The sequence below is a fragment of the Lissotriton helveticus genome, chromosome 4_1 (assembly GCF_964261635.1).
Source record: "Lissotriton helveticus chromosome 4_1, aLisHel1.1, whole genome shotgun sequence".
NCBI classification, from domain to species: domain Eukaryota; kingdom Metazoa; phylum Chordata; class Amphibia; order Caudata; family Salamandridae; genus Lissotriton; species Lissotriton helveticus.
Genome location: NC_136063.1, coordinates 1,284,227,852 through 1,284,250,077, shown reverse-complemented (window position 1 = coordinate 1,284,250,077; position 22,226 = coordinate 1,284,227,852). Strand labels below are relative to the sequence as shown.

At 45.0% G+C, this 22,226-nt stretch overlaps 1 protein-coding gene across 4 annotated transcripts in view; it reads right to left on the bottom strand.

Moving 5' to 3' along the window:
* Positions 1-204: 204 nt before the first annotated feature.
* Positions 205-22,226, bottom strand: part of LOC144829078 (putative 2-ketogluconate reductase) — a 398,272-nt gene continuing 376,250 nt past the window's right edge. For all 4 annotated transcript variants that reach the window (XM_078687848.1, XM_078687847.1, XM_078687849.1 and 1 more), the window contains one exon: positions 205-453. In XM_078687848.1, coding sequence (XP_078543974.1) covers positions 297-453 — 157 coding nt within the window. In that variant the 3' untranslated portion in view covers positions 205-296. The remainder of the gene's footprint in view (positions 454-22,226) is intronic.

The window sequence follows — 22,226 nt, the reverse complement described above, 5'->3', positions numbered from 1 at the left end:
GCTTTAACAGATGTAAATATTAACCAATTTACTCCATTTACAAGCCTCAGAAGGATGGATGGCTGAGTCTAACTTGTAGGGATTCAAACTTGTGGCCTTTAGAAAATCGCATCTGTCAAATGTGAGAGTTCAACTCTATTTTGGAGATGTGTACTGTGTTAGTTTTCATACAATTCAATATTTTAGTTTCATTCATATATATGATGAAGGTCAAAATAAAGGTTTATTTACTGAAAACATTCTGTTATAGATTTCACTTTAAGTATTTTTGACATTTTAGTGAATGCTCTTTGGTGTCACTCAGAGACAACTTCATTCGGAATAGGTCGTCCATAAATAACAGCGTTTATGTTTTCAACCATTTTCATCATCATCTGGCGACGACCCTGATGTGTAGCACTTCCAATGTGAGGTGTTATAATGACATTCTTCATTTTCAGTAAAGGGTGATCTCTGAGAACACAAACAAAAGAAAAAGGAGGGTGTGTCATTTTATTGAGCATCATTTTTGTAATTCATAGTCAATCAATCTATCAATCATCAATCTTTATCTTGTTTCTTACATAAGAACCATAAAACATTAAATTAAATGCTAGTAAAAACATCCATAAATAAAATGCAAGACAAAACTATATATCCACAGCTGCCTGAAAAATAATTAATTTCACATGATAAACAGAAAAATTGATATATTATATACAAACAAAAAGGGAGCTGAGGCCTGGGACTTCCATGCAAAGTTTTCAAGTTAGAGACCGTTTTAGGTCGGCATAGGACAGGGGCCTCTGCACAGAAATAACATATTACCAATGACCATACATTTAGATAAGCTAATTAGGTCACATTGTTCGTCAAAAGGTTAGCTTGCAGTCAGCAAGTTGAGCTACTGCATTAAAAACTTACATCATATCTCCCTCCAGACTCGAGGAACCAGTAGTGCTTAAGCACAGAAACTGTAAAATTAGGTTTCCACAATTTCAATCTGCTAGAGGAACGAGCCACAATGCACCAATCACATAAGAGCCTGCTCCCTCTGAAACTCTGCAGTTTCTTCAACCTTTAAGCTTGAACATGTACATAGGAAGACATACCAGATGCACATCCTGCCTTAGTAGATACTGACAGACATGTGCATGCTTCCTATAAGTCAGATAGTTGGTCACTCGCTTCTGCAGAAACCAAAGCTTCACACCGAACTGGTAAGATCGCTTGGTGAAGGAAACCGTATACAAAAGGTCAGATAAGGGCCAATCAGTGTTGAGCAGAACATAACCATATGCTGCACAGTTTGATAAATATATCTTTGCTTCGTTCAAATTCCGAGAACCAAAACCCACATAGGGGGTTTCCACATTCATTGTGTGAGGCTAGGCCCACCAATCTGTGCATCTGTTTCGGAGAAATTGCTAACGCTATCTTATATGTCCTGTGTGAACATTGCTTACGCAGGGATGAACCTTTGTAGTTTGGAACAATAAGTAGGACTTCTTCTGAGTTAAAACACCAGACATCGAGTTGAATCTCCTCGGAGGTGAGCTGATCTCTCCCTTGTGACTGATCCTCACTGCAGTATTGTAATGAACCCATATTGCTGTGTCAAATTGGGGAGCCTTTCACTAACCTGCTGACGCTGCCACAGACCGGACCTTTCTTTCCTGGCTGCAGGGGCACTGGAGACAAGCCGCCACCGCCGAGAGTCATCTTTTGCACAGCCTGCACGCGTCGCCGCTCCGGGACTTCAATTCCCGGCAGCCTATGCGGCGGCGCGCTTCACAGTGACGCGAGGGCGCCAGGAGGCGCACAAAAGCGGCGCTGATACCGGCGGAGCTGGGGGAGCCTTTCACTAACCTGCTGACGCTGCCACAGACCGGACCTTTCTTTCCTGGCTGCAGGGGCACTGGAGACAAGCCGCCACCGCCGAGAGTCATCTTTTGCACAGCCTGCACGCGTCGCCGCTCCGGGACTTCAATTCCCGGCAGCCTACGCGGCGGCGCGCTTCACAGTGACGCGAGGGCGCCAGGAGGCGCACAAAAGCGGCGCTGATACCGGCGGAGCTGGGGGAGCCTTTCACTAACCTGCTGACGCTGCCACAGACCGGACCTTTCTTTCCTGGCTGCAGGGGCACTGGAGACAAGCCGCCACCGCCGAGAGTCATCTTTTGCACAGCCTGCACGCGTCGCCGCTCCGGGACTTCAATTCCCTGCAGCCTACGCGGCGGCGCGCTTCACAGTGACGCGAGGGCGCCAGGAGGCGCACAAAAGCGGCGCTGATACCCGCTTCGCGGGACGCCCGGACGAAGCCCGGACAAAGGGCGGGCCGTCTGAGGCCGTCCGAGGTTGGCCACGGTTGGGTTGGGCCAGGGACTTTGCCTCTAATTACTCCATCTATAGCGCATAAGGCAGTCCAGGCTCACTAAGCTCCAGGTAATCAGTAACCTTACTATTTGTAGTACTCATTTTAGTCTCAAGAGGATTTCTGTTGCCAAATGAATGCAAAAAAGCAACCCACATCTTCTAATACAATGGAGAACTATCTTGTACAAGTTGTGGCAAAAATCAACACTGATAGAAGGACCTCACTGGGTCTGGAATCACCTCTACAATCACCATTAGTAGACATAGAGAACGAGGACTCATTCGCCTTGTTAAATAATAGCCTCCTCGGTGGGGCACATGCCTCCCTCCAGGATTCAAATTGTATTCAGCCTAGTGGCATTGTTGCTAATAGAGAAGAAAATAGTGACACAGATGCACAGGGGTGGGGAATTCCTATCTCCCGACGCCCGAGACATCTAGATTTCTCACAAGGGCAAGAAGTTTTAATGTCTATTTTGTCCCAAGGACAAGTAGACAAAGACTTGTTGTAATCCAATACCCAGCGCTTTAACCCTGTTAGTCAAAGCTAGTCAATAAGTCTGAATGAAGCACATGCCACTACGTGCTGAAATGTAGTGGCCTGAGATTTCACTGATGGCATGCTGTACAGTCACGTCTGGCTTTGGATGAGAGGGGGGCTTAGCTCGCCCCACTGGTACACTTTTCCTTTCTGTCTGTGCCTCCTGATCCGGGCTGGGCTTTGAGCAGATTACTGGCAGTGAAGGGGCCAGTGCAAAAGTTTGGAACTGCGCTATCCTTTCCCCGGAACATAAGACCAACACGTTGGAGTGGAGCTCGTGGTTGCAGCTCCGTGTGGTACACCCACAAAATTGCCAGGTAACAGCATTTTACGTTCTCCCCGAGGCTCTTTCATTCACTTCGAGAACTGGAGCTCAAGAACACTTACAGCACTGACATGCAAGAGGCTTGTTTATCAGCTTCTAGGCCCCTGCCATCTCGGTCTTTTATTCTTTGTTCTAACCTTGAGCCTCATTTGGCCCCGAGATGCGTTGTCAGCCTCGCCGCCTGGGCCTACAGTAAAGTGCCTAGCTTTCCCTTCTCAAGCAGCTCGAGCCCCTCCCTCCCTTCATGCTTTGCCTTCCCTTTGCACCTTATGTCTCACCCGATGTCTGCCCCTCCTAACCCCTGTGAGACAGCCATGGCCCCCTCCCCTTGGCTTCTCACCTCTTATCTTATTTAGGGCTTGCATTAAAGCTCCTTACTTTACCCATGCAACTTTCGCTTTCATACAGGCCTCTGGCCCACCCCATTTCTGTCTTTTCAATTGGCCCCTCATGCCTCCGGTTTATTTGGTGGGCGCTGTGCTGTTTGCCAGCTCGTTCTTCCAGGTGCTCTGCAGCACCAGGAATGAGAAGGGGGGAAATGAAAACAGAAGGGACACCCCATTCGTCTTTTGTAGACACGTTTGTGATGGTATGCAGGGCACAAGCTCTAAAGAAAATCGCTAGTGGACTAATTAGCATAGACAAAGCACAGAGACAATCACATGAAGTGATGTAACAGCAAGTAATGTTACTATCTTGTGCGATGCATTAAAAATGTGGCATTTTGCACACAAACACTGTTTATATTGTTAGGCTTTGTCAGCTCTCCAGAATTGGTTCCCTAATTGTATAATTGCTTTAGATAAACAACAAATATTATTATGCAGTGAAATGCTGAACTAGGTTTTATATTCGTTTTACTTCTTGTAAATCATGTTTTCCCAAACACAAAGGGGTACATAGTGATATAAAGACTCTTCCTAGTTACAGTCATAAACAACAGTTTTTAGTGAGTACATAAAGGGTGCTTCATGTATATTTTGTAAAGAGCAAATTGTTAGTTGCTCTGTTTGGATTATGCTGTAATTCGTAAAACCATAAAACTGCAAAACATCACACTCCCAACACTGTTAAGAAAGTAATGCCAGTGGTGGACAGTTTACCCCCATCATGGGTTCCTCTGGAGGAGGGGGAAGATGTCTAGTGACACAAAAATAACGTGAGCCACTTTGCAAGTAAACACAAAGGCATATGTTTGCCATTGGAAACAGTAATGAAAATGCTAGGTAACTGCATGGGTCTTCATACAGTTGTAAAAGGGACATACCTGATCTTCCTTCTGCCTTGGGCAAAACACAACTGTGTGCCCTTTGATTAGTGAGGGGACTCAGTCCACCCTTTTCCACCCCGGACTTGTGCTGTGGTGTGTGTACGAAATACAGTCAATGTAAATCTTATTTTCAATTACCTGATTTTACTAAAGCCTTGTCTTTGAACTGAGGGAATGTATATGCTTTTCTGTGAACTACCAAGCATGGCTTTAAGGAAACATGGGGTGCTAAATGGAGAGTGACCTCTTCAAGTGCCAGGGCACAAGACTAGATCTGCAATAGGATAGGTGACTTGAGGGCTACAAAGGGGTTACAGCAGGGTCAGCTCAGTTCTCATTGAATAAGGAGGTACCATCGAATTCACCCACTAAACAACCATGAGTTTCCCAATATGCTGCACCTTTATCTAATTTACAGCAATAATTAAGCTTTGAAAACTCTTCATCACCCCTGCAAACACTATTAAAGTTTTGGTTAAACCCAGTGCCTCTGTGCTGTTTAGCAATATACACTTGTTTTAGGTAGCGTTTAGTAATGGGTTAACCTTTATCCAAGTACCACCAATTTTAGTAGATTAAGAAATGGAGAAACAAGTAAACAAAACACTTGCCAAGGATCACACTGTGAGGTTGACTGAAAGTGAGTCAAGGTTAAAGGTTCAGTGCCCTCGTTTGGCCGATTATAATTGAGCTACATTTCCTCAAGAGCTATGTGAATAGTGTGCTGGTACTAGGTAAAATATGGAATGGTTGCCTACAATGTACTGGCAGAGATGACTAGTTAGAGGAGCTAATATGGGTGGACGTGCATGTGTGTATATGCAACGTATACAAATAGGCACCTTAACAATCGACGCAGGAAAGCGAAAATGTTGAGACCCTAGGAAAAACTGGTCTAAAGAAATCCTCCTCCTACTGTTTGGGATGGATAGATTGAGGGGGCTTCCCACTCCTTGACTTCAATAAGATGTATTGTTTTCAGGGTCCAAATTTTTGCAGAGGCCCATGAGTCTGTCCTTTGTGTTATATTTGTTTTCTCTTCCCGGGGCTTTGGATTCTCTACAACAGCTACACCTTGCATTTGGGCTGAACGTTACATCAAAGCACCTTGCTGATACTTTTACCACTAGGCAGTCAGGAAGACCATTTTTTTCTGCTGGAAAGAAATAAAACGCAGAGCAAGTAAATACATGGAGAAGGTACCACTGGAAGCTACTAAAGCCAGGAACAGCTAACAGTGCAAACTTCTCAGGAAAGACAGTAAAACAATGTGAACGTGTACTGATGCTATGTTCTTTATGGCAGAAATCACAAAGGTATTTACTTTATAAACTCTGCTTCTTAAGACAGTAACCATCTCATGCCACCGCTAAAACCTTACCTCCGTTTTTGCTAAACTACTGTGAAATTTTAGGTACCATCAATGTGAAGCATCATTTATTAAAATGTGTGGATACATACTAGTTTTTCCAAACAAAATTCATAATGGAAAAAATCAGTGTGACCAGTTTCAACAAGATTATGGGAAACATGAAAATAAGTAAGCACTGGCAATGCTAATAGGTCTGACTTTGGTTGTCAACCTTTTGGTTTTGTCAATGCGTGTCTTGTTTTAACATGGTTTATGTAAAACTTTATTGTTGCTGGAGCTGCTGGGTCCTAACTATTACAAGAACTATTGGAAAATAGTTTTTGGTCTCAAAGCACACATTGCCATGGTATTTCCTAGCACTGAACAAAACTACTATGTGTTCTGATACGCTGCTTGTAAAAGAGCAGAATGCTGACTCTCAAGGTGAAGCCAGTCAATAGATAGAATTTTCATAAAAACAAAAGGTCCTGCTTAACCCAGACCAAATTAGGAACCCAATTATTAAAGAAAGTCGCGAAAGTTCACCCATGGTTTATTTTCTTGCATTGGTGCAGATTCACAGCTTTCATGTACTCGCATGAAGGCCACAAAATTGTACTCCTAAAAAATACTTGTGAACTGCATTTTAGCACTTCCAAAGATGATTGCATAATTTAGCTCCTACGAACATCTGTTGAGCGTTTACAAGTTCGCTTTTCCTCCAACCACATTTTTCCCAGCCCAGCAAGAAATTTTCCTTCTGCCACTGTCAGAAGTACATTTCTAACCTTTGTCAGTGTCTGAAAAGATTAGAGAAGAGCTGGTCAACCCCACTTAAACATGCAAGTTAGTAGGTTTGCACAGACTCTAAAAGGCATTCCAACCGTGCAACCATTGCTTATCACTACCTTTAGCCCCAGTATGTAGATCTGCTGAAAGGTGTTAAAATAAGTAAATTGCTAGTATTCAAACTCTTATATATTATGAACCCTGGTATAATCAGAGAGGCTATTATCAGAGCTCTTATAAAATTAGATTGCCGCTATTTGTCACTGCAGTACATGGCACCAAAGGGGCAAGTGGATTTTGTTACAGGGCAAGTAGATTTATGAAGCTACTTGTCCTATGGACAAGTAGATATTTTAATAAATTCCACACCCCTGGATGCACCAACTGTGCTTTCCGTAAATAGCGAGTCTGCTATTTCTACCGCTCCCCCCATCCCCGCACCTAGGGTTTCAGGGGGTAAAAGGAAAGCCATACAAAAGAGAGGAGGCTTAAGGTCATCTAAAAACAAAGTTGCGTCGCCACCAAGGAAATCTACCGATGATGATGAAGAGGACTTGACTGGGGAAACTTATGTGACTCTTTCCGACGATTTATTGCAAAAACTTTGTTGTCTGATGGATACAAAAATTAAAGGGATGGTAAAACCCCTGATCAGTAAAATCGACAAATTAACTGCTGAGGTAAGCAAACTGGAAGGTCTATTGGGAAAAACTTTGGGGGAGGTGAGAAAACTACCAGAAGCCATTTCAACATGTGTCCAGCCTCTGATGCCTGAAATTAAATCTAACCACTCTAATGGACCGACTTCTGTTGTTACACAAAATCCCCCGTTGCCCTTACTGGCAAACTTATCTGATAGGCCTCCCGGAGATGTTTCATCTGCTATACCTTATGGGGAATCAAATACCACGAATGGAGCATCAGAGCTCGTCGTTGAAGCCTCACCATTAGTTCTCGTTCTTGCTAATGTACCCAAATTAGCCCCCGGTGATGTTGAGTCGACTGCGTCATTACTCAATAAATCGTTGTCATGGCTAACGAATAACATGGCCATAACACCCTGGGGCAAGGAGCAACTTGCGGAAGAACTGGTGAATGCACGAAGGGTCGAGTGGATTGGGAACAGGGCCAAAAAATTCAAGGGGGATTGCGTTGTACTTAACTTCTCTGACCCCGAGGTCCTGCCAAATATTTTACCAAACCTCCACCCGCCCCAGAAAAGATTTACCCCTATTGTTCCTCTGACTTTAGATTTCTTTTATCCTAGGAAAGGTAGAGGTCCTAATTGCAGCACTCTCAGAACAAAATGGAACGTTGTAACCAAGAGGGGCAGCAAGAACTCTGATCTTGCTGAGTGGGGTCTAGGAGTGGAAAATAGATTCGCTGCACTCTCCAACCTAGACGCTTGTGATTGACTATCATGCACCTCTACCACCGTGTCGCAAGTTCCTATGGCTGCAAACCATATAGTGGTTTCGAGTTGTCCTAAACCTTTACAGGATGTGACAGACACTACTGTATCTAGTGCTGGTGTAGCTATTGCAAATCCTAATGAAACTGGCAATGTTGATCTGTTGTCAACAGGGTCGGATTATCGCACTTGTTCTATAACAGTAAACACAACTGGGAATTTATTGTCTTGGAATATTGCGGGGCTTTGTTCTAAAATGGATTGTGGTATATGGTCTGGTTTTGTCAGCCAATATGATGTCTGCATTTTCCAAGAAACTTGGGCTGTAGATCCTGTATTTGCACTTGGTTATTTGAATTTCTACCTCCCAGCCACGAAGGGTCCTAAAGGGCGACCGATGGGGGGACTTACGATATGGGTGCGCCAGGCTCTCATGGTTGATGTGAGAAACATTGAGCTTCATCAAAAAGACATTCAGCTCATCCGATTAAAGGGCAGCTCATCTACCTCCATGGACATTTACAATGTATATGCCAGGGGGGGAAATGCAAGAAAATCTGAGGTCCTTTTGTCTTTGTACAATTTATTAGAAACTCACTCATCAGGGAATAATATATTAATAGCCGGCGACCTAAATCGCACTTTTGAGCCTTTAGACACTGGCGATGTACAATTGGGTATGGAAGAAGACACCCTATGGGATATCCCCGCTCTCACTACAGTCCCAATAACTCGTTGGACTGAGGACATTCTTGGCCTAAACGCTATGTGTTTTGAACATGGGTTAAGGGCCTTGAATGGCCGAACAAAGTCTGACAGAATACCAGCTATGACCTTTAACAATGGAAGAAATAAGAGCCGTATTGACTACGTAATATGTAGTATGTCTCTATGGCCAAAGGTCATTGATATGGCTGTGTTGGAAAGGTTAGAGAGCGATCATGACCCTTTATGTGTCCTTCATAACTGGTGGAAGTCCGATGCCGTCTTAAATACCTGTGCTGAACCCCTCCCGCCTTTGATTATACCCACTAATGATATGCGCAGGTTGAGGTGGACCAGTGTTAAAACTGACCTGCTGGCTTTGGAAAAAATAAATATAGCAACTGATAAGGCCACTGTGGCCCTTGAGGGTGTGGTCGGGTTACCATCTACCCAGAACATAGTTACTCAGGTCCACAATGACCTTTTCAAAGAAATACAATGCCATTTTTTAAAACCGACTAATAACAAAAAGCCAGGGAAATTTAGGCCAGCCAAATGGTATAACCAAGACTGTAAGGGGGCCAGGGCCCGTTTATGGGCCGCGATTAAAAATAAAAACAAGGAGGCCATCAGGATGGTTAGGGCACAATATAAATCTTCAATAATTAAGGCTAAAAAAGATTGGGATGAAGCCCATTGGAATATGTTACAGAGTGCCAGTGACCAAACTAACTCTAGGTTATTTTGGCATATAGTTAAATGGGGCCATGACAGGATTGAAGACGCCTCTACAAATAACGTCCCCCAGGATGCTTGGGTTAAATTTTTTAGTGAACAATACGCATCGAGCAACCTGGCTACGGATAGCGTATGTGAACCCCATGCCACGATGGAAGCTGACACCTTTACGCAGCACGAAATAATGATGGCACTTAAATCTGTCCATCATGGTCGTGCTCCTGGCATCGACGGTGTACCTGCAGACGTTTTTTTAAACGATACTGCAAGGTGGTCTAAATACATCCATCTGCTAATCAATCACATTGCCAGAGGTGCAGATATCCCTGTAACATGGAGGGGTGCCGTTATCATCCCGATATACAAGAAAGGGGATCGTGCTCTGCCTAGTAATTACCGTCCGATTAGTTTGATCGATACTGTTCAAAAGATAGTTGGTCGTGTAATTGTAAATAGGCTGCTTGATTGGGTTGAGGATAATAACATCTTATCCCCCTTCCAGGCTGGCTTTCGCAGGGCAACCAGCACTGTGGACCAAGTCTTCCGTCTTCAGCTGATTCAGTGGAGGACCGTGGTGCTAGGCGGAGGCAGCCTGTATGCAGCATTTGTTGATTTGCGGGCTGCCTTCGACCTGGTTCCAAGGTCAAAACTGTGGGAAGTTCTTGTGACACTTGGGGTCCCCGGGGAATTGTTGTCCTTAATCATGCGGCTGCATGAGGGCAATTATGCCAAAATTCGCTGGGGTGGGTATGGTAATGACACCGTTGAATTTCCAGTTGAGCGTGGGGTTAGGCAGGGTTGTTCAATGGCGCCTACCCTGTTCACTCTTTTTATTAACGGTGTGGTTTCTTCTATGCAGTCCCAGGCAGTTGATGCTCCTTCTCTTGCAGGTGAAAAAGTTCCAATTTTAATGTTCGCCGATGATACTTTAATTTTATCAAAAACACCGGCAGGGTTGCAAAAAGCATTGGCAATATTTGATGATTTCTGTGTAGCTCATGGACTGGAGGTAAATGGGTCCAAGACAAAACTCATGGCCTTCAATCCTCACAGAAATTTTAAATCTAATATTTCGTTGAGTGGCCGTACCCTGGAGGTTGTTAAATCCTTCACCTACCTAGGGATACATATTTCCAACGATAACAGGTGGCGGTCTCACCTTAATATTGCTATATTAAGGCAAAAGCAAATAGCTGGCACAATCATTAAAGAGCAAAGGAAATCGTTTACTAAGCCCATCAAACCACCTCTGATAATCTACGAGGCAAAAGCAATAGGGTCTGCCCTGTATGGTGCGGAACTATGGGGGTACGAAAACCTTCAGGAGCTCCAAACCTCAGAAAATAAATTTTATAGGAATCTGATAGGCGTCCCTCAGAGCAGCCCGCAATTGCCTCTAAGATATGAATTAGGTAGGAGAGCAATTTCTGATAAGGCTAAACTACGCCCGATTTTATATTGGCGTAGGCTTTGGACCACGCCAGAGCTCTCTCACTATGCGAATGGGTTTAAAGATGTTGTCACAAGAGACTGCTACAACAAAATTAAATGGTTTAAATCTTTGAAGATTGCCTTGTTCGATATAGGACTTAATGCTCTTTGGGTTGACCCAGCCGGGGCCCTATTCCCTTCTAAGTCCACTATAAAAAGTATCTACTGGGAACATGTTGTTAATAAAAGTATGCTTAGTTTAAATAGTGGGTCTATGACCACCAGCTACTTAGAGACCAAGCTGTACCCAATTTATGAAATGTATTGGGATTACATATTAAAGCCCATGGACAGGAAACTGCTTTTCCAACTGAGGGTTGGTTCCTTGCCTTTATCCAACTTAACATCTAAATGGAAAGCAGGGGGCGCGTCAACTTGTCCTGCCTGTGGGGTAGGTAATGAGACCCTTGGTCACTTTCTGTTCTCTTGTTCAAGGTACTCTATTCCTAGGAGAGTTTGGTTGGCTCCAATGTGTAGGAACCTAGGTACAAAAAATAGCATGGTAGCACTGCGGATTTTAAGAACTACATCTGCTAATTGGATTATTATTGCCATTGCAAAGTACCTGGGGTGGGCTTGGGTTTTAAGACAGAGAACGATTAGAGGGCAATAACTTAATCTGTTGTTTACAGGATTGTTAGTACACGTCTATTCTCTGTAATAATTTATGATATACTCAGACTGCTAGGCTTTAGTCTATTCTCTGGAAAAAATGATTATTTGGTCAGAGACTGCTAGACTTGTATCTATCTTTCATCTTCTATAACATATTCAATTTTAATGTATCATCGGTTAGAAATTTTATGATATATCTTCTTTTTTAAAAATTGCTCATTTATGATCACTATTTTGGCACTTTTTCATATCTATCCTGCTTTTGATAATTCTCTTCCTATGTATTGTGTTTTTTTAAATATTAACTGTGTGCTTAAGTCTAATATGACGTTGTAAATTTAATTGTTTTTTATTATATGTATGTTTGTCTGCTTTTATGAGTAATACTCGAAATAAAGCACTTTGAAATTGATATGTCCTGTGTGAACATTGCTTACGCAGGGATGAACCTTTGTAGTTTGGAACAATAAGTAGGACTTCTTCTGAGTTAAAACACCAGACATCGAGTTGAATCTCCTCGGAGGTGAGCTGATCTCTCCCTTGTGACTGATCCTCACTGCAGTATTGTAATGAACCCATATTGCTGTGTCAAATTGGTGTTTGTTCAATAGATTTTCTCTCCAATACACATCAAGATTCAAATAACGCTCTCACATGAACAGCACCAGAGTAAAAGAGGGCCAAATTAAAACATATGAACTCATCCGATAATAACTTTAAATAGAAAAGTGCAGAACATACTTTTGTAAAGTGCTTGCCTGTGAACAGCAGTAAAATAAAAGACCTTTGCAGGCTTTTGTAAAAAACATAATAAAGTGTAGTGTGCTTTGGGCTAAATTATTATTGAAGCTACATGGCGGGGGTAAAACCGTAAAAGCTGCCACGAGGAACTGCTAATAAATGGTTATTAAATTTAAATGAAAACAAGTCTAAAGAAACCAATAGTAATGAGACATGTTGTACATAAAGTACAGTTCAAGTGCAAGCATGGCATGTACAGGTAAATAGGCTTTTACGGTAATTCTGTCCTTGGCAGATATAGCTCTCTCGTTGGCCCGCCATTCCGCAAAAGCTTTCTTGGTCTAGAGCAGAGGTCTTCATACTTTTGGATGCCGAGACACCCCTGTCAAAATTTTCAGTAGTATGGACCCCTTCCTGACAAAAATGTCTAAACCTATAGACGGGGCTACTGGCATTATGAGGACCTAATTATGTGGCAGGTTTGACTAAGTTGTGTGGTGAGAAAATGTAAATAATGCTTTGTGATACCACATATTTTGGTATAGTATTGCTTCATAATTTTGACATTTTTTTACACACAGTAACACTGAGGAAAGATTTCACCTTGTCAGTACCAGTTTATAGCCAAAATACCGCAGTAAACAACAGAAAGATGTCTAGTCAACTTTTGTGAAGGGCCTTCACTTCGCAGGAATTCATGTTGCCACATTAAAAGCTCACCTGGCCCTACCCAGGAGCAGCAAGGGTCCCTTAAAACCCTGGCAGTCTTGTGCAGAGTTAAGCAGTTTACCCACGCCTCTTTCCTCCCACCGCTCCCTTCCATCCTTCTTTCCTCTCTCAACCCCGGATCTATCTCTCACTTTGCAGGCCATTTTCTTTCACCCCAGCTTACAACTTTTTAACGCTCCCCATTCAACCTCTCACTTCACGTTTGATCATCTCTTGCAATTCTGTCCTTTCACTACCCTCATCTCCAAAAGTCTCTTGCATTTATCTCATGACCTCTCTGGCCCGTCACCTCTCTGGCCCCTCAACACTTCTCATTCACCTCAAGTCTCTCCCTTCAAATTTCTGTCTATTTGTATCTTACACCACTCCAGTTCCCCCATTCATCTTTCACATCTCCCCTTTGTTCTTTCACACTTTCTTGAAACAACGTCTCTCTCCCCTGCTACCTCAGCACCCATCCCAGTACCCCCTTTCATCCCCTATCGCTGCTGTTTCTCACCCATGTCGCATCAAATTCTCTTTTTACATCACGGATCATCTCTCAGCTATCTTCTCTCACAGTTTAACATTATCCGTCCTCTGTGCCCTCAACTGTCGCACACATTCACCTCTACTCTTACATTTCTGCACATCCTTAGGCACTTCACATTTCTCCTCATCCCTGACCTCTTAAATGGAATTCTCTTGTTCCCGTGCGGTCCTCTATCATCCCGTCTCCTCTCACCCTCTCATCTCTCCTCACCGAGCATACGGGTCGGTTTATAGTATAAACTGACCTAAAAGGCTCCTCTTGGCCTATGCCAATCTTCTTATTGTTCCCTAATTCAGGAAGGCACAAATTGTCGGTCTCGCTGTCTTGGTGCAGGCTGCCCAGTTTTGGAACTTGCACCCTCCTTTGCTTCGCTCCACCAACAATCTATTATCGTTTAGGGAGCTATTAAAACCTGGCTCTACGCTCTGTAGGTTACCCTATTTGGCTGGCTCTCCTTCCCCTTCTGTGTGTTTCTCATTTGCCATTTAGGCAGCAGATGGTTATTAACGCTAGGACCACTTTTGGTAACAGTAGCACACTACAAATGGAAATAATATTAGGCAGAAGTGGGACCGGGAATGTGTGATCCCCTTTCTATCACTCCACGACCCCCTTGGGGGTTGCGCCCCCCAGTTTGCAGACCCCTGGTGTAGAGCTGTTACGACGGTTGTCACCCCTCGGTTATTTGAAAAACACTGGTGAAATTTCTCTTAAAATAGGAATTGTGTAAGTGCCCCACAACCCGTGGGTCACACTGCGCACACAATATATAATCCCAATTTGTGCCTTGAGTGTTTGGTACTGGGCACACAATTATTTTACTGAGGTATATAACTTTTAGAAGACTGCGCTGAAAATGCCCTGTGTTGTCCTATTTTTCCTACACTTCCCGGGCAGAGACTCTTTTTACCACATTAATGACTTTAAGAATGTCAGGCTTGCTCACTATGTTTGCTTATAGCAATTTGTAGCTAGTAACGAAACCACCTGGACTCTTTTTGGGTTCCCTGTCCATCACTGAATACATTACATCCTACTGATGTACTAAATTACATATATTAAATGTAATCGTTTTTAAACATGAAAATTCATGAAGCCCATCGTGCCTTTGTGATGACGTCATAAGTTTAACAAGGGGAAAAGTCAATTTGGGAGCATACATGACTAAATTAGCAGAATAATTTTAGTACACGGTAGTAAAATTATTGTCTAATCGATCTGGTTAGAACTCACCCGCAGCTGAATGACTTCAAAGTGCTCTCAAATGTGATGGCAGCCCGGTAAAGTGATTTGTCCAAAATCACACAATCTGATAAAGCAAGAAAGCTGTGATTTTGATTCCAAGTTCCAGACTCAAATATTGCACAGATCAGCCATTGTGTGGATATCCACTTCTCTAATATTAAACACCATAGACAAAGCTCTGGGTTTACATTTCTGCGAGTATCTTTGCGCAGTGTTGTCAGTAAATTCCATGTTGCATCAATATGACGTAAAAATCCTTCCTACGAAAAGGACAAAGTTAAGGGTAATAGCAATCAAACAGGGCTATTTGGGATTCGTCAACACCACACTGAAAGCCACTATACACAAGGACGTTTAAGAGATCCCACGGAGCTCTGACAAGCATTTACAGGGTCAGGCAAAGCCCTTGCTGTACAAAAACGACCTCCGCTGCTGACAGACACGAAGGCACACTTTCAGCAATTAAACTCCCGGAGCAAGTACAAGCAGTAAAGTACCTGTTGGGGCAGAGAGAGTGTGGTACTTACTGCACAGGAACAGAACTGCAGGCAGTCAGCACTGCCTGACACTGGTTTCAAGAGCCTGCTTTCCATGTGGCCACTCACTGTCTGTTGCCTCGGACTTCTGCTGGACTTTCAGCCCGATTTCTATAGTCCTTGACTGGAGCCTCGCTTTCACCTACGCTATTTTCACATGTTTGACCCCTGTATTGATGCAGAAAGGAAGACACCACCTGCATTTGGTAGGGGCGAACTTTCGAGCATTAAAAAAACTGCACTTCAGCAAAAAGGAAACACAATATCTGTTGAGTCACAAAAATTGGAAAACTGCGGAATTAAGCACACCCTGCAAGTTTGTGTGCAATCTACACGTCTCCAGCATTACGTCATTCCCACTTTAATGAAACGTCCCATCTGGGTTATGGAAATGTTATCTAGGTACCAGATGACAATTCATTCAGCACTGTCACTGTTAGCAACAGTTGGCAGAAAACGTAGAGGGGCCTCTCCCCCACTCCCATGAACACCAGCTTTACCTACCATGACAAGAAATCCACAACACAAAAACGTCTTATTGGTGGGATGGTCAAAAATAGCAAAATAGCAAACTTTTGTTTCCAGTCATTCCTAACACGTCCTCTGAAAAGACACCTCTCTCAACTACCAAAATGCTAAAAAAAGAAAAAAGCTGCTTAATTCAAAGGTCAGAGTACAGTAGTATACAGCAACACTGAATACACTGGGCGCTTCACGGAACACAAGCACAGAAGCCTTGAGACACTTGACTTTTTATTTTCTGCAAAATTCTTCAGTGTGACCGAGAATGTGCGACCCCCTTTCTATCACTCCATGACCCCCCTGGGGGTCGCGCCCCACAGTTTGAAGACCCCTGGTCGAGAGGATGCCCTCCGCAACTAAAGGCATATTTACAAGGAAGTGCCGGAGCACTGCGTTAGCCTCCTTGGCTTAACGCCACGCAACACCACGTCTGAAACACAGGGCTGCACCTTATTTACAAGAATACAGTGCTGCCTTGCGTTTCCCTCTGCGCTGTAGCTAATTTAGCTGCGACAATGGAGGAACCCTTGCAGTATAGTGCAAGTGTTCCTGAGTTGAGGGGAATTATTGTTTATGGGCAGGAAGGTGTCCCTTCCTGCACATAAAACAATCTGAAATGGCATTTTGAAACTTTTGTGTGCGGCTTAATGCAGCAAACATTGAAGTTGCAAAACTTCTTTTTTTAGGTCGAGCCTAGAGTCAGCACGCATGCGCTGCTCTGGGAGACTTGTTGAAATGGAGTATGGAATAGAAGATCCACCCACTCTCTGCCCATATTTGGCATTGGGTTGTGTCATTTTCCTTTGTAAATGCTGGATTCTGATTCCTAAAGAGGCTTTTTAGTCCCTCCTTAGTACCCCCTTGTCTTCATGTGTAACCTCCCATGGCGACTGGCCCTTTTACTTTGGTTGTTACTTGGTACTTGTTCTTCAGTCTGTAAGCACTATTTTCTTTATTGAGTTTCTTTACTGCAGGCATGACGTGCTTTGCTTACATTTAGCGTGCCATGCGTGCTTTCCCTTTTGAAGCAGCTAGGAAACTTCTTTCCAATGCCATTGGTTTCGCATTTAAATGCAGGACCTATCGCATTGCACATTTTTTAAAATTCCCGGACAGTTCCTTTGTTCTGTATCCATTATCATCATGATCATTTGCAGTGACAACTTGATTGGAATGTGGTATTGTTGCCACTTTGGATCGTTTAATTTATGCATCCCATTTTCTTTTTCTGTAAGTATTCATGTCATCCGATTTTCAAGCCAATTTAGTCTTTTCTTTACCTCTAATATGGTGAACACTTCTTAATTAAACGCTGCTCCTGTCACATAGCGTGTGAACCTCCTAACGAAAGGCTTTGTGTTAGACTTGGCATCTTTTGGCGGGTTTCCCCTGACTTTTTGCTTTCTAACCCACAGATTTTGACTCTGTTTTTGCTGGTTTAGTGTCTCTGCACACTTTCTCACTGCTAGTCAGTGTTAAAATGCAAGTGCTCCTGTGGTAAATTGTGTTATGGATTGGTGTTTTCATGATTGGCATATTTGATTTACTTGTCAGTCCTAGTAAAGTGCACAGAGTGTGCCAGGGCCTGTAAATCAAATGCTGCTAGTGGACTGCAGCACTGGATTGTGCCACCCACACAAGCAGCCTGTAAATGTAACTCTGGCCTGCCATTGCAGAGCCTGTGTTCAGTCTGGGACTCTGTAAACTCCGTTTACTATTGGCGTCCAATCCCTTTGGCTGCTTTGGACCCCTCATTTACTTTGCTGCTGTCTGGGACTGCAACGTTGACTAGGCAATTGTATACACTTTCTAGGCCCTAACCTTCCCTTTTCTTACACGTCAGTCACCCCTAAGGTAGGCCCAAGGTGTCCCTGTCGGCAGGGTGCAGTGCATGTGAAAGGTAGGACATGTCCTGGTGTGTGTGGCATGTCCTGATAGTGAATTACTGCAATTTCGTTTTTCACTATTGCAAGGCTACCTGTTCCCATAGGACAGAATGGGGAGAAAGTTTATAACATCTTCTAAACATAACTGGCCCAAGGTAGAGAAATACTGTTTAGTATGCCTGGACTCCGAATCTAAAGGTGCATCTTTTAGTGAAGGGGATTTTTACATTCTGTGTTTGAAAATACCACTTTTAGAAAGTAGGTATTTTCTTGCTCAGCCATGCAGTAGGCCTCTGCTGGGTTTGCGGGGTGACTGTCTGGGTTTTGGATGACAGGGGCTGGAGAGGAGCAGTGGCTCCAGAGAGTCTAGATAGGTCAGGGAAGGGCTGAATGGACCGGGACTGCATTTAAAGGAGATTTCCTTTCACCTGAATGGGCCTGGTCTGCCTCTGACAATGCTGTCTCCACTGTGAGAAGTTGGCCTGGTATATGATGCTCACTAGTTCTAGTGATCACCTTGTACCATGCCAAGCAACCCTTATGGTGCAGGTTGTAAAGTCAACCTTATAGACAAGCTATCCTAGGGGTAGCATGGACTAAGCAGTCTTAGGCTAAACTCTGTAAAGGCATGTGAAGCAAGCTGTTTTACCATACACAATCCCTTGAATACCAAATGAAAGGACACCACACAGATATATATTGAAAAAATATATAGATTTATTTCTACAAATAACCCTGATACTCTTTATGAGCACAGAAGCAAATGCGTTAAAACAAAACACAGTTTAAATACACAAAAGTTGCACAATTATGGATGAGCCCTAGGGGCCACCTAAACCATATACTAAAATAGTGGTATAAGAACCACTATGGGGAAAGTGAAGAGGCCTAGGGCCTGGGGAATCGCTGGAGCTGTTCGGGACTAGCAGTGAAGAAGTCGGGAAAGGCCCGCGGGACTCAGGTGCAGTGCGGAAAGTGCACGCTTTACCAATGCAATGTCAATGGTGCGTAAAAGTTACAAAGTTAGTTATTAAGGAACCTTCCGAGTGACCTAGAAGGATGAAACTCTAGACACAGACACTAGAGGTGTATACCAGTGTGGGAACACCGGCGTTGCTGAGTTACCTCACCCACAGGAAGCGGGTGCACAGGGTCGAAGTAGTGTCGGGTTTCGTCACGCAGGTCGAGGGTGCTTGGAGTTGAAGATGCTGCAGGCGGCTCGATGTGAAAAGTTCCGGTGGATCCAAGGGTGGATCTGAAGAGGTGAAGACCTGAAAGCAGAGGGGACAATGTTCAAAGTCACTAGCCAGTGACTACCGTGGAACCAGAGTGGAACCAGGCGATGTCGGGTGCAAACAGGCGTCGAGGTGTAGCTTCTCTCTGCAGCCACGTGGACACGAGGGGTCGAGGACGTCCAGGAGTCGGTCACGAGCTGTCCCACGCAGGCTTCTCGCTGTTGGCGGTGTCGGCAACTTGATTGGAGCAAACAGGCCTTGGCTAATGCAAGCCATGCAGGAATCGAAAAAGGCTTGTTACTCGGACCAGCAAGGTCAGAGCAGGTGCTCCTTTTTACAGGAGCGAGGGCAAGTCTGGAGCAACCAGACCCGCAGTGTAAGTTGAAGGTTTCGTCGCCAAGATGGCCGCTAGCCACGTGGCAAGTGGACGGGATGGCGCGTCGAGTGGCACAGTGCAAAAGGGCCCCACGCAGATCGTGGAGATGCTGGGGGGCTGATCTTCGGTGCAAGGGCTGCTCGAGGTTGGGGCTTCTCAAACCCCAAAGCACAGCGTCGAGGGTGCCTCGGGTGCTGCGCAGTCAGCTTCTCGGGGGTCTTCCAAGAGGTCCGGTCCCACGTCTCTCGATGCCTCCACGGGTCCCTTCTTTGCAGGGACTGTGGATCGGGCTGTGAGATGTCTGGGAGTCTGGGTCTTGTCAGGCTCTGGGCTCGGTCTCCGGCGGGAGGCGGCGGCAAAGCAGACGTAGAGTTGCTGGTTGGTGCCTGTGTTCACAGGGTGGTCACTCCTTGGCCACAAGGGAGATTCTCTTCCGTCTTCTGTGCAGCAGAATGTCGAAGTCCAGTCTTCTTCTGTTTTTCAAGTTGATTCAGGATGATCTGAAGTCTCAGGACACAGCTCCCACTCTTATTCGAATCTGGGGGGCCGGATCACCTACTAGGTCCCTCCTCTGGGTGGAACCAGGAAGGGGGGTGGTTACACCCCCTTTCCTTTGTCCAGTTTCGCGCCAGGACTGGGGCTGGAAAGCCCCAGCACCGGTTTGAACTGGCCTATGCACAGGGACACCTTGTGTGCCCCAGGCATGTCTGATTCTATTCAGCCCTGTCCTACCCAATACACAAAATCCTGTCTGGGGTGGTGCTAGCACCTCCCCAGGCAGGAAACCCTTTGTCCAAGCTGCCCTCGCTGGAAGGACTCCCAGCAGCAGGAGGTCAGACTTGTGTCTGTGGTGGCAGCATCCATTTTGTGATGCTGAGGCTCTGTTTAACTTTAACCGGGGTTCAGGCTAGGTACATGTCGTGTCCCTCTAGAAGGGTGGAATGCTACCCCCGTCGCCAGAACTGGCGAGGGGGTAGTATTCCAATTCGCATGACACCTTACTCGACATGTTTTGATAAAGCCAAACCCAAGATAGCATTTAACCGCGAGGTTCATAATGCACTTAAGAGTATATGGTATGGCAGTATCATGAAACAGCTAAAGGACATGGTTCCGAAAACTGCAGACAGGCTCAGCTCATGCCAGAGCACCATCTCACATATTTCCAAGCACTCTGCCTCCAGGATTGATGAGGCCTTCCATAGGAGTGACTGAAAGGAACATATGTGTCCATTTTAGGTTAGGTATAGGCATACTACACCTAAGTAAGGGGTGGTTACACCGACTTACCCCAGCTGAGTGATCAGCCAGTTGTGTCAAAATATGGAGGCCAGGCCAGGGGTGGCATAATACATGCTGCAGCCCCTGGTAGGCCTTGGAAGCACCTATACCCTGGGTACCTGGGTACACTGTTACAGGGGCCAATAAGGTGAGCCAATTCCAATTGTGTATGTACCTAAGGTACATGGAGTCCATTTTAAGGAGAGAGCAATTAGCCTGGGGCCCTGAATAGCAGGATCCCAGGCCAACTATGTCAAAAACCAGCTAAACACCAGGCAAAAAGATTGGGGGTAACCATAGTCAGATATCCACCTTCCTACATCCACCTCCTGCCAGGAAGCTGCACCAGAGAGGACAGAACTGGCTCTTATGGGCACAGACACTCTCTCCGTGAGAGGACAAAGGATTTTGGGCTATAAAACAGTAGGGCCCCAACCCCTAAACTTTAGAACTTGCTGGAATCAAGGAACCTACCAAGAAGAAGAGCTGCCAGGAGGAGTACTGCCCCTTTGCTGTGTTGTTGCTTTGTTGTGTTGCCTGCAGTTGCTGCTTCTTCTGTGGGCAGTGAAAGGACTGACCTGAACTTTCTTTACTTGTGCTGAGTCTCTCCAAGGGCCTGAAATCGAGCGGGACTCCTGTTCTGAAGTCTCAGAAACTGCAAAGACTTCATCAACCTCTGGGTACCACTTCTGGAACCGCTGTTTCAGTTGCCACAGAGAAGGGAACCACAACCGACTCAGTCACAGACTCCGCCGCTGGCTCTATGTCCTGGCGGCACTGCAGACCGCACCGTCCGCATCTCGCACCGCAACTCTGTCTCACCGACAACAACGACTGCTGCAGCCGCCACCGAGTCGCTACTTGCACCGTGACCTGTCGGCTCCGCCTCGCTTCACTTCGCCATCTTGGTCTCACCGACTCTGTCGCTGCTGTTGAGTCGACACCTGTGACCGCATTGTGATTGGGGCCACTGCTCGTAAAGTTTCACAATGCACCGCCTCATCACACACAGCTGTCTGGGTCAACCAACGCCCGCTACCGCAAACTGGCTCTGTTGCTTGCACCGAAACCAGCCAGCACCGCATCGAGCACCGTCTTGCTCTGCACTGTAAGACTTGGTCTCACCGACGCAGTCTGGACGATGGTCACCGAGTCGCTGCCTGCACTGCATCAAGAGGACACTGCCCCCTGTACCGCTTCCATTTTGCAATGCAACCATTGCCTCAACCAGCTTGCACCCCGTGTAAGCTGCAACGAGAAAGGTACTGTTACCGAGTCTGTTTGTGCTTTTGCTGGCCCGTAATGACGCGGTCGGCTGGAACTGTTAGACTCTGTGGTTTTCAGCATCGCGGTAGCCCCGTGCAAAGCTACTGACCCGTACGAACTGTGTTTTTTAGGTATTTCTGCAGTTTAGAAGACATCTTGCAAAGTATCTATTTTTCAAGGACTGGATTGTGGATTCTTTGTCGTTTTTGGTCTTGTCTTAATTATATAAAAGTATTGGATATTTTTCTAAACTGGTGTGGTGTCCTTTTGTAGTGTTTACACTATTA